Genomic DNA, 13,211 nt, shown 5'->3' on the forward strand with positions numbered 1-13,211 from the left:
CTTCTGTGGGACCCACTGCCCCTGTTCCACAATACACTCCAGTGTGTTTAGCCATTTATGAAAGGTCAGAAATGAACTGAGAAGCGGGCTAGAGTCAAAAACATGTGGCCCTATAAATATCGGAGTCAGACGGTTTATTCCATTTTTTCCCACTCTTGCTTTGCACCCCATCTCACTGTTTCTTTCTCTTTCACCCAGTGGCGAGGTTCCCCACACTTAGCACAACACCTCAGACTGTAAAGTTATAAACCAGAGGCAGTGTCTGGAGGCTTTACTTGGTGATATCACTTTCTGCCCAGACTGGTCTCGTAGCACCATTAAGCCAGCTTTTTTTTTTTTAATCCTTTAAAATTTCTGGCAAAAAAGCTCTCGCAGCACAGTCTGTGATGCTGCTTTGTTTTAAGGGTTTCCGCTTTCCGTTAGTGACAACCCTGCTTTGGGACTAAATTTGACCCCAATAGGTTGTTTGAGTGGAGGAACTTGCAGGTTTGGGCTGTCAGCCGGGCCTGAGAGCCAATCGGACCTTCATCATGACATTAGCTGCCAAACTGGAGGACTTTGAAGTGACTCTGGAGCACCTGCTCATGGATGTGTTTGTAAGTAAAGGCATTTCCTATTCCATGCACAATTGACCCTCCACCTGCCACCCCGAAAGTCTTTGTGATTTGATCCCCCTTACTGAATCTAATTCTAGTCTGTGATTGTCCAGTTCTCACCCAGTGTCGATATTTCTTACTCTTGTGTCTTCTGGGGAGAAATCCATGAAGTCACTAAATGCTCGAGTGGGCAGAACGGTCCATACAGAGAAAATAGCAGAGATATGGGAGATACGGCTTTTTAAATCAAATAACTTGCAAATGTCTGAATGAATGGGATGAAGAAATAGAACACATTTGCCAGAAGTGACAAAAGCATCTTCATAGGCATTTTCTGGGAGAACCTGGTTTGTTTGTTCGTGAAGCAATCCTTCCAGAAAAAAAAGGGGGGGGGGGGGGGGTTAGGGAGTATAAAAATACCGTACTTCTCAGGAAGAGAATGCTCAATGAGGGACAGAGCTGAATCCTTCCGTGTCCTCAGATGCCCCAGTGCCTGGATTGTACCACTTTCGTAAGTATTAGGTTATCAAGAGTTCCTGAGGAATTGATTTTACAGGATGAGGCTGTTTGAGCATTTCGCTTTTAAAGGGAAAGCAGTTGACAAGGACACACTTCTATTCCTCTGATGATTTTGAACATCCCTGGCATTTATAGCAACCGAGATATCATTTCTGTTGCAAGCCAACCATAATAATTCTTATTCTTTTCTCAGAGTTTTCTGTTGGTGATAGGTCTGTTCGTTTCGTGCTATTGATAGTAGCTTAGGAAACCCCAGGCTGTGTGCAGCCCACAGGTGGTAACGCAGCTGAGAGGTGTTCTCGTTCCAAGAACAACATGGGCTCTGCCCACGGAAAGAAGACTGTGTTACATTTTGGGGACAAGCCAGTCTGCGTCTGGGATCTGGATAAGGCTTTGGAGGGTTGGCTCTTTCTTCAGTATACATCATTGAACCCCTTTCAGGAATCTTTCTCGGAATGGTGTGTTTTGGCAGACATGAGAGTCTGGGGCTTTTTTTCTTTATTAATTTACAATTTGTCTTCAAATTGAGGCACAATTCAGCAGGCAGGAGTCCCAGAGGGATCGCCCTTTGCAGGGCTGGGTATGGGGATCTGAATGACTCACATACATCCGGGCACAGGTCGGGAAGTCATGCCTTAAGGAGGAATGTGTCAAGGATGGAGAGTGCCCTTCGGGATTTCCAGTGATGGGAGATTTATGGTCCAGGCCATCACATTTTTTTATGAAGCATGAATAGAAATCGAGCAGCAGGGTGGGGATGTTTCTTTGACTGTTGATATCCTCTGTCCAGCCAACACTGCCTGGGGTGGTGGGAGATGGTGGTGGTAGGGTCACTTATGGGGGTGGTCTGTGGCATGCTATGGATTGGTGTGAGTTTTGGTCATCTCTGAGAAAAAAAATAATCAGGGATTTTTTTATGAATACCACAAAATTACTAATTTCTTCCCCTTCTCTTCTTCCTGCTTCCCCAGAACAAACACATTTCTGTCAAATCAATCCTGACTCATGGCAACCCTATGTGTTACAGAGTGGAACTACTCCATAGGGTTGTTTTGGCTGTAATCGTTATGGAACCAGATTGCCAGGCTTTTCTCCCGCAGTGCTGCTGGGTGTGTTCCAACCACCAACCTTGAGAGTAGTAGTCAAACCAAACCATTTGTGCTACCCAGGGACCTTAACTGCCCCTACCTCTACCCTATTCCCAAATACTTCCACCACCACAATCTTGCTTGGAAGCCCCAAATGACTCTTAGAAAGAAATGCAGTCACAGACTCCTCATTTCCTGTAAATATAACCCATAATTTCCTGGTCCCAATTTGGGTCCTTACTACCTCTCACTTGAAATAACCTCCTAATTATTCTCCTGCATCCAGTGTCTCTCTAAAATTTATCCTATTCATTAACATCTCCAGATAAACCTCCCCAAACTCAACTTCTTAATCATTCTTTTTCATGCTATTTACCAGCCCACTGAGGCAACATTGTGTTCCCTGACTTCTGCTTTGATAAACACCTTAAGTCCTCCTTAGCATTATTTGATATTGACCTTAAATAATACGATCCAAACAAATCCAAGCAATTAGACAAAAGTCTGGGACAGATCACAAAAGGGGTTGAAAGCCAAGCTCTCTTTTATGCATTATCTTCTACAGTTTTCTAGTGTGAACTTCCCACTCCAGTCAAACCGGTCAACACCAGTCTCTTCAGGAGAGCGTGTCCTTTTCATTACTGTGTCTTTGTGCCTGTCATTCCACTTCCTCTTGACCTGTCTGAAGTCTAGCATCCTTCAAGGCTCAATGCAGCGTCTCTGTCTTCTGTGAAGCTTCTGATGACAGCTCACAATCATTTCTTAGGCCCGTGAACTCCTTTAGCATTTCATCTGTGGGTATGAAGATACTCAGTGCTGAATTCATTGACTTTATTTTGTCAGTTAACTTATCCTGCACTTATATTCTGCCTCTTTAACCAGATATTGAATTCCATAAAAGCAAATAATCCTATGTTTCTTTGTAGCCTCCATAGCATCTACAAGAATACTACATAAATAGACCCCAATAGGTATATGGAAACCCTGGTGGCATAGTAGTTAAGAGCCATGGCTGCTAACCAAAAGGTTGGCAGTTCAAATCCACCAGGTGCTCCTTGGAAACCCTATAGAGCAGTTCCACTCTGTCCTGTAGAGTCACATTGAGTCAGAATCAACTCAATGGCAACGGGTTTGGGTTTTTTTTTTTTAAATAGGTATATATCAATTGCTTGTTGTTATTGTGTGCCATGGAGTCGATTCCAACTCATGGCAACCCCGTAGGACAGAATAGAACTGCCATAGGGTTTCTAAAGTGCAGTGGTTAAGAGCTATGGTTGCTAACCAAAAGGTTGACAGTTCAAATCCAGCAACTGCTCCTTGGAAAACTTAGGGGGGCAGTTCTATTGGGTCACTATGAGTAGGAATTGATTAGGTGGCAACTGGCTTTGGAATCTTTCTGGAAACGGACTGCCACAACTTTCTCCCATGGAGCAGCTGCTGGGTTTGACCCACCAATCTTTTGATTAGCAGCTGAGGGCTTAGTCACTGCTCCGCCAGAATTCCTTTATCAGTTGCTTACTTTTTAATTAATAATTTTTATTTCAATTGAAAAATTGATTTTTGGTGGGAGCCTCCCACAGGAAAAAATAACATGCAAAAGGAAGTATTCTCTAGGATGCCTGTGTTTCTTACCTGGACTGTGATCTGAGCTCTGACACTGTCATCACAGAGACCACCATAATGAAAAATACCGAAGAAACTACCTGATGCATCGCAAAGAGCAGAGACTCTTTTCCTGTTTTGAATATTTTATTGCAAGATATATGTGAGAAGCGAAGTGTTCATAAAACATACATATATATAAAGAACCACTTATAAAACAAACACCTTTTGTAACAACCACCCAGATGAACAATGGAATATTGTGAGTACTCCAGGAGTCTCTATGTATCCTTTCCAGATCACAGTTCCTCCCCACCCCAAAGGGAATGCCCCATGGCTTTTGTGATAAACATTTCCTTGATTTTCCGTATAGTTTTCCCACCTATGTATATATTCCAAAAGAATATTGACAGTGAGCTTTAAAATCACAGGGATTTGGGTCTCAAAATCACTCAGCACCACTTCCTAGTCGCATGACCATTGGCAAGTGTTTATCTTTCTCAGCTTCATTTTCCTCATCAATAAAATAGAGTTAATGCTGCCCAGCTCAGAGGGTTGTAGCGAAGATTAAAAGATAATACAGAGAAAGTGTCCAGGGCTGTGTGAAAAGGAGGCACTCAGTAAGGTAGTTCTTAGTTCTCTTATCTCCTTTGCCTTCCCCTGGGTAGAGCATCAGTTTCAGGGCCCGTATTAATTTCCTAGGGCTGCCATACAAACTATCACAAACTGTGTAACTTAAAGCAACAAAAATGTATTCTCCCACAGTTCTGGAGCCTAAAAGTTCAAAATCAAGGTGTCAGCAGGATTGGTTTCTTCTGGAGGCTCTAGGGGAAGATCCTTCCTTGTCTCGTCCAGCTTCTGGTAGCCCCAGGCTTTCCATGGCTTTTGGCAGCCTAACTCCAATCTATGCCTCCTGTGTGTCTGTCTCTGCCTTTTCTCCGCTTTTTATAAGGGCGTGAGTCTTATTGGATTAGGGCCCACTCTACTCCAATATGGCCTCACTTTAACTAATTACATCTGCAAAGACCCTATTTCCAAACAAAGTCATATTCACAGATACAGGAATTAGGACTTGAACATATCTTTTGGGAGGAAACAATTCAACCCATAACAGGTTCTAACTGAAAAAGTTCATTTCTTCTTCCTCTACCCTTAAAGCTCACTCCCCGATTACCATCTAATTTCTCCCCTTGAGTTGCGAGTTTTTGATTTTGTAGGAGCACAACCTTCACTGCCCTGCCTAAACTATGTCAACCTGTGGCCATTTCTTCTGCTTGCTACCAAAATGGCAGGAGGTACCTGGTCTGGAGCTCTGCAGCTGACAGGGCAATGGGTCCCTGGAGAGAGGGGCAGGCTCCACTTCTTCTGCTCTCCAGCTGGGCTTCCCTGAAGGTGGGGCCTCTGAGCAAGGTGACTTTCGACTGCCTTTCCAGAGCTGGGAAGGAGCCAGGAAGAGTGTCTGACATCCCACAGGGTTTGAGAGTATAAAAACCCAAATAAGAACAAAAGGGGATGTAACAGGCCTCCCCCTTCCACCCTTGCTAGGGAGTATAGACTTCTCGAGTAAGCCTAATTGTCTAGTAAGATATTTGCATCAGAGTCCCATTAGCCTTGGGTTTCCTGCGTAGCTCATAGCATGCTTATTAGGATGTCATCCTGCTATCTCAAAAACAGCTGTTTCCATGTTGACACTTCCTTTCCAGGATCACAAAGGGCCACTGGGGGCTTTGCAGGAATGCAAGGCTTCTCCAAGATGAGATAAAAAGGGCACATCAGACCTGGGGGTTTCATAATTAGTTGTTGCCACTGCAGGGCTCCGCAGGTTGTGGCTATGCTGCTGGGCTCGTGAGAGGAAATAACACACATGTGCGTGTGCCTGTGTACACACACACACACACACACACATAGAATGCTGCACCAAAGTAAAGGGCACAAAAGCTGAAATCAGACAAGGTGCATGACTGACCCTTCAGGGCTTAGCCCCAGGATGATTGGCAAGGACCTGCGTGATAGCTGATGTGCTTGTCTTGTTTCCTTTTGTCTGTCCATCCTCATCTTGTTTCAAAAGATTTAAGGTGCTCCGTTGCACGGTATAGCTTGAAGGCTTTCTTGCAGTAGCCATTCCAATAGCAGATTCACAGACTGAGAGCCCTGCAATGCACACTGAAGGAAAAGAAAATAGAGGAAATGGAGCAAGTCTTGCATTCTTATTACATTAAATAACCCAACATCGAGATGCGAATCTGTCCGAGCAGTAAGGGACTGGGTGGCTCTGACTCTCCCCTGCACAGCCCAGCGCCTGCTGCCTGCGTTCCAGGCATGCATTCTTGAGACCATCAGTGACCTTCTAGTTACCGCCCTACTGCTCTCGGTCTGGCTTTTTCTGCCTCAAACTCCCTACAACGTTGCTCCTTCTCCTTATAATTTAATTTTTTACTGTTATCAAAACAATACATGTGTGTGGCAATGTTCATAACATTTAAAAGTTGAGTAGTGTGAGCTTAGAAAGAATAACAATAGATTCCAGAATCTTCCTCACAACCTCTGACTGAGTCCTGCTCCCCGTGTACTACTCTTTCAGCTGTTTCTTCTGGGAGTGAACTCCATATTTCCCAATAATACCTTAATGGTGCTATTTCTGAAGTAGTCAATTTTTCACATTTTATTGCCATCCCAAAAGGTGAGACTTTAACTCTCTTATTCCACTTCTCTACACACACACTTCTGTTCCCCCTCTATCTTCTCCATATAGTTATATCACAGTTTAAATCAAAATTCAGTGTTTAATAATTATGACTACCAAAATATTGTTTGCAGCTGAAAAATCGTTGTATGATTACACATCCTAGATTTCACAGCTTTATAGTTTTTCCAAGGGTCAATGGTTGCCTTTTTTCATTATTTGCTTAACATTCTATGTACCCATCTATCATTTTCCTCTAAGCTCTCCAATACAGCTGTTTAGCACCTCTCAATGTGGTCAGGGTCATCAGGTACTCAACCTGTTCCTTTTTTCTTCCTTCCTTTCTTTTTTTTTTTTTTGAGACATCCTTCTTTCCGGAGCCCTGTATTTTTCTACACCAATTGAACTAGCTCCTCTCTAGTTATCTTGCAAGACTGTCTTCTTGAGATTCCTCTTTTCTATTATTCCGAAATTCCCTTTTTATCTCTCCTGTGATCAGTCCTTCATTTCTTGGACCCATCTTCCTTTGTTTCTAGATTTAATCTCTCTTTTGCTACAGACCAGCTTCCAGTGAATTCCTGAGAAAAGGCACATTGGAAGTAAATTGTTGTGTTATTGAACGTCTGCCCTCACACAAGACTAATAATTTGTCCAACAGTTACTTGCCTGCTATTGAATTCAGAGCTATGTTTCTTGGTTTGGTCCTCTCTTAAGTTCCAGGTGAAAATGTCTGGGCACCACAAGCTCTGTATGTCCAGATACTCATTATCATCTTCTCAAACCTTTCCTTCCTCCTGTGCACTTATCTTAGCTAATAGGACCATCCTTCCTCCAATCCTTCAGAAATTATAGAGGAACACTATTTGTCTTCCTCCTACCATTTATACTTCGCCATTATCTCCTATTCACCCTCTCATCCCTGACCTAGTTCTGGTCCTAATCATCTCTCATTCGAACAACTGTAATAACCTTGTAACTGCTCTCCTTGTCTCTAACACACCTTGCCTCTCCATTCTACCATCATCCTGTTATCACTCAAGTTCCTAAAACCTAGGTTAGAGGGTATAACTCCCCCCCCAAAAGTAGATTTCAAGGGCTCCTGCTTACTCACAGAATAAAGTCTAAAATATATTTTTCTGTAGTATCCAAACTAGCACCTGATCTTGATGTCATTTCTTACCATCCTTTTGTTCACACATGCAATTCCACTATCTTACTTAATTTTCACAGCAGCCTATTAACTGCATTCAGGCTGTGTTGTTGCTGTTGTTGTTAGTGGCCATTGAGTCAGCTCTGACTCATAGAGACCTTATCTGTAAGAGAATGGAGCATTGCCTGATCCTGTACCATCTTCATGATGATTGGTATGTTTGACTCCATTGGTTTGGGTATTGTGTCAATGCATCTCATTGAGAGTTTCCCTCATTTTCAATGATCCTCTACCAACCACAATGTTCTTTTCTAGTGATTGATCTTTCCTGATGTCATGTTCAAAATAAGCGAGTCAAAGTTTCACCCACTCTCTTCTAAGGAGCGTTCTGGTTGTGTTTCTTGTAAGACTGATTTGTTTATTCTTCTGGCAGCCCATAGTATATTAAATATTCTTCACCATGCTATAGAGGCTTAAAATTCCAATAGAATGGAGTAACCCAAGCAAGTAGTAATAGTTAGAATCTCTCAACCATCCTCATTTAACTCCCAGGATTTGTGCACTGAAAGTATTTTGTCCATTCTGGCCACTACCTTGTACTGGGGAATCATTTGTCATTTTGACTTACAGGATTGTCTTAGTTATCTAGTGCCACTATAACAGAAATACCACAAGTGGATGGTTTAAACAAAGAGAAATTTATTCTCTCACAGTCTAGTAGTCCAAATTCAGCTCTGGGGGAAGGCTTTCTCTGTCGACTCTGGAGGAAGGTCCGTATTATCAATCTTCCCTTGGTCTAGGAGCTTCTCCATGCAGGAACCTCAGGTCCAAAGGACACGCTGTGCTCCCAGCACTGTTTTTTTGGTGGTATGAGGTGCCCCTGTGTCTCTGCTCGCTTCTCTCTTTTATATCTCAAAAGAGATTGGCTTAGGACACTATATAATCTTGTAGATCTCATCAATATAACTGCCACTAATCCATCTCATTACATCATAGTAATAGAATTTACAACGCAGAGGGAAATTACATCAGATGACAAAATAGTAGACAATCATACAATACTGAGAATCACGACCTAGCCAAATTGATATTTTAGAGGAACAGATATTTTAGGGGAACACAATTCAATCCATGACAAGGATGTTGGATATTTTCTTGGGCACACCCAAGATAAACCGTATTCTGATGGTGTAAGACTCCTAGGCACCAGACTTTCAAAGAGATTCAAGATGCTTTCTTTCTTCATCTTCAGAGAATGCAAGCCAAGTAGCTTGTCCCGGAGGCCCCTGAGCATATGGGCCATTGCCCTTGGGAATGACATGTTCCTGGACACAGGAGAGAAAGCAATCTTTTGGCCCTAAAGAAAGCCATACTCCTTTGTAGCACTACGAGGATTACTTAAACCAAGATGAGCCCTCCTCCTGGTGAAGAAAATTACATGTTAAATTTCTCCTCCTGGAAAAAAGGAAGTATGAAAATTAGAAGCAGATGTAAAAGTTGATTATTTGCTACCCAATGCTTATCCAAAATGCCTGAAATTTGAGAGCTAAGCCTAGTAAAAATCAAAGTCAACATCCAATGACTCTCTTTGGAGGTGTACTATCTATTCAGCTAGTCCTAGGAGTCAATACCATAGATAAGGACATTATTTATTTTGCCATTACAAACTGTGCAATTACAGTTTACCCTGTACAAACTGTGCTTCATAAACATGGCAAATCAATGCTAGTTATCAAAATCCATCCACAACTGATAGCACATGAAAAAGGGCTTTGCAAAACTGTCTTGAAAGCCAACCTACACACCCAGCCCCACACAGGCCAGCTTATTACCTGCGTAATCACACAGGCACCCTGGCAAGCTTATTGATTCCTCTGGACCTGGAGATGACATCACTCCTAATAGCACATGCAATAAGCCATTACCGCCATGCAGAATAGCCATTAGCCCAGGCTGCAGCCATCAATTGCCTGACGTAGGCTCACACTGGGAAGGATAAGTGATCTCTGATTAGGACAAATCATATCAAGTCCAGATGTGAAGGACCTTCACATGGAGGAACAAAACCTGCCTGGTGCTTGTGAGCAGGGTCCCTGCCTGTTCCCTCTTTCTAGCAGGCTAATGATACTTGTATTTGATGCCCATGAAGCCAAACCAAAAAACCAAACCAGTTGCCTCTGAGTTGATTCTGATTCATGAAGACCCCATGTGTCACAGCGTAGAACTGCACTCCATAGGATTTTATGGGCTATGACCTTTCAGAATCAGATTGCCAGGCCTTTCTTCCAAGATAGCTCTGGATGAGTTCAAACCACCAACCTTCCTTTTTTTTTTTTTGCACTTTAGGAGAAAGTTTACGGCTTATAATAGTTTCTCATTCAAAAATTTATATACATATTGTTTTGTGACATTGGTTGCAATCCCCACAATGTGATAGCCGTCTCCTCCTTTCCAACCTGGGTTCCCAGTGTCCGTTCACCCAGTTCCTGTCCCTTCCTGCCGTCTTGCCTTGTTTTGGGGCAAGAGTTGCCCATTTGGTCTCCTATATTTGGTTGAACTAAGAAGAACGTTCCTTACATGTATTATTGTTTGTTTTATAGGCCTGTCTAATCTTCATCTGAAAAATGGGTTTCAGGAATGGTTTCAATTCTGAGTTAGCTGAATGTTTGGGGGCCACAGTCTTGGGTTCCTCCAATCTCTGACAGACCAGTAAGTCTGATCTTTTTCATGAATTTGAATTCTGTTCTACTTTTTTCTCCCACTCTGTCTGGGACTCTATATTGTCAGAGCAGTTGGTGGTGGTAGCCAGGCACCATCTAGTTCTTCTGGGCTGAGGCTGATGGAGGCTTTGGTTCATGTTGTCCTTTTAGTCCTCTGGACTAACATTTTCCTTGTGTCTTTGGTTTTCCTCATTATCTTTTGCTCCAGACAGGATGGGACCAATAGATGTATCTTATATGGCCACTGGCAAGCTTTGAAACTTCAGATATCACTCACCAAAGCAGGACGTAGAACATTTTCTTTATGAACTATGTTGTGCCAATGACCTAGATGCTCCCCATGACTGTGGTCCCCAGCCTCTAGCAACTCAGTCCCTCAAGGTGTTTGGATGTGTCTAAGAAACTTCTATGGCTTTGACTTGGTCAAGTTGTGCTGCCTTCCCCTGTATTGTGTGTTGTCTTTCCCTTCACCCAAGCCGATATTTGTCTACTATCCAGTGATTTCCCCTCCCCATCTAGTAACCATCAAAGGATTTTTTTTTCTTTCTGTGTGAAAACCTTTTCTTGAGTTCTTATAATAGTGGTCTCCTACAATATTTGTCCTTTCGTGACTGGCTTATTTCACTCAGCATAATGCCCTACAGATTCATCTGTGTCATGAGATGTTTCACGGATTCATCATTGTTCTTTATCATTGCGTAGTATTCCACTGAGTGAATGTACCATAGCTTGTTTATTCATTCATCTGTTGATGGCCTTTTAGATTGTTTCCATCTTTTTGCTATTGTGAATAGTGCTCCAGTGAGCACGGGTATGCTTGTGTCTATTCGTGTGACGGCTCTTATTTCTCTCGAGTATATTTCAGGAGTGGGATTAGCTGAATCAGATGATATTTCTAAATCTAGCTTTTTAGGAAACACCCTATCATTTTCCAAAGTGGCTGTATCATTTTACATTCCCACCAGCAGTACATAAGAGTTCCAACCTCCCCACAACCTCTCCAACATTTGTTATTTTCTGTGTGTGTGCTTTTTTTTTTTTTTTTAGTACCAGTATTTTCAGGGTAAGATGATATCACATTGTAGTTTTGATTTGCATATTTCTAATGGCTAAAGATCATGAGCATTTCCTCGTGCGTCTGTTAGCTGCCTGAATGTCTTCTTTGATGAAGTATCTGTTCATAACCTTTGCCCACTTTGTAATTGGATTATTTGTCTTTTCATAGTTGAGGTGTTGAAGTATTTTGTAGATTTTAGAGATTTAGGCCCTTGTCAGATATGCGATAGCCAAAAAACTTTTCCCAGTCTGTAGGTTCTCTTTTTACTCTTTTGGTGATGTCTTTTAATGAGCCAAACCACCAACGTTTCGTTTAGTAGCTGAGTGCTTAGCTGTTTGTGCCACCCAAGGACTCCTGGTCTGTGAAGCCAGGGATGCAAAAACAGAATGTAGACTAATCCTCCACACAGGTCATTGCTGTCTCCTGTGTGACATTCTCTACACTTGATCACTGCCATCAAGACTGAATGAGATTCCAGGAAGCCAGATTAGTACATGATGTTTCTATACCCTTGCCCACAGAATAAAGTCTAAAACATGCATTTCTATAGTATGCAAGTCCGAATTCGATCTCACTGTTGGTTCTTGCCATCCTCCTGTTTACACATGCAATCCCACTACCTCATTTAATTTTCACAACCACAGTCTATTAGCTGCACTCATCGTATAGAAGTTCAACATTCAAATAGAATGGAGGAACCCAAGCAAGCAGTCACAGAATGCCCTTCCCATCCTCATTTACCAGCAAATGCTGCGTATTCTTCCCTATCCCAGAAGAGTGTAAGATCGGGTTCCCTTTGTCATGCCATGTGTGTTTTTGAGTTGATGGCAGGATTTATTTTGTGCCAATGAATTCTCTGTACCTAATCATGCAAAGGAAACACACTAAATGGGGAGTTCTCCAAGGCCCAGGAAGAAGCCTCCTGGCCACCCACACTGTGTGGCTGAGCTGAAAGGTCTTTAAGGAATTCAGGCATATAAAACACGGACTTCCTAGCAGAACCTACATAAAAAGGCAGAGATCTGGCTGATGAGGTCAAGGAAGGCTGTTGCAGTGATAGAGACAACAGTGGAACCAAGTGTAGAACTGAGAGTGGAAACAAACAGGTCAGTGTGTGCATGTGTGTGTGACTGTATGTGGGTGTGGGTGTGGATGTGTGTGTTTAGAATTTACAAAAAATTTTCACGAACATTGTATCATTTCATCTGTTGGAAGTTTCCAGATGCAAACTCAGGTATAAAGCTAGTGTCTTTTCACTTTACCAGAGACATCTCTGTATCACAGAGGGGAGCTGAATTTGAGGGACAAAAGAAAATTCTTCTGATAAGTTAAAGTTCTGTTACATCCTACGCCCCTGTCTTAGGCTCGGTTCTCTAGAAGAGCAAAACCAGTAAAGCAGATACATATTAATATATGTAGAGAGAGATTTATTTCAAGGAAATGGCTCACGCAGTTGTGGAGGCTGGAAAGTGGCAAGTCCCAAATCCCCGGGTCAGGCATCAGACTGGAGGCTTCTCCTGACCCATGTGGTTGTAGGGGTTGGCGAACCCAAAATTTGCAGGTCAGATGGCAGGCTGCTGGCTCATGTCCCAAGGACCAGAAGTCAGTGGATGAAGAGTCAGATGCAGGACACAGAGAACAAGAGCTTTGCCGGAATAACCATATATATTGGGTGCAGATCACACCCCCAAGGAAACTCCCCTTTTAACTGGTTGACTGTTCGCATCAGATCACAAAATGGAGGATGATTACATAATATCTGCCAAGCAACTGAGAATCATGGCCTAGCCAAATTG

The 13,211-nt window shown here is 42.6% G+C and overlaps 1 protein-coding gene across 1 annotated transcript in view; it reads left to right on the forward strand.

Annotated features, from left to right (window-relative positions):
* Positions 1-448: 448 nt before the first annotated feature.
* Positions 449-13,211, forward strand: part of FRMD4A (FERM domain containing 4A) — a 373,626-nt gene continuing 360,863 nt past the window's right edge. Inside the window, exon 1 of the mRNA XM_049881957.1 lies at positions 449-596. Coding sequence (XP_049737914.1) covers positions 531-596 — 66 coding nt within the window. The 5' untranslated portion in view covers positions 449-530. The remainder of the gene's footprint in view (positions 597-13,211) is intronic.

Source organism: Elephas maximus, chromosome 4 (genome assembly GCF_024166365.1).
Source record: "Elephas maximus indicus isolate mEleMax1 chromosome 4, mEleMax1 primary haplotype, whole genome shotgun sequence".
Taxonomy (NCBI): domain Eukaryota; kingdom Metazoa; phylum Chordata; class Mammalia; order Proboscidea; family Elephantidae; genus Elephas; species Elephas maximus.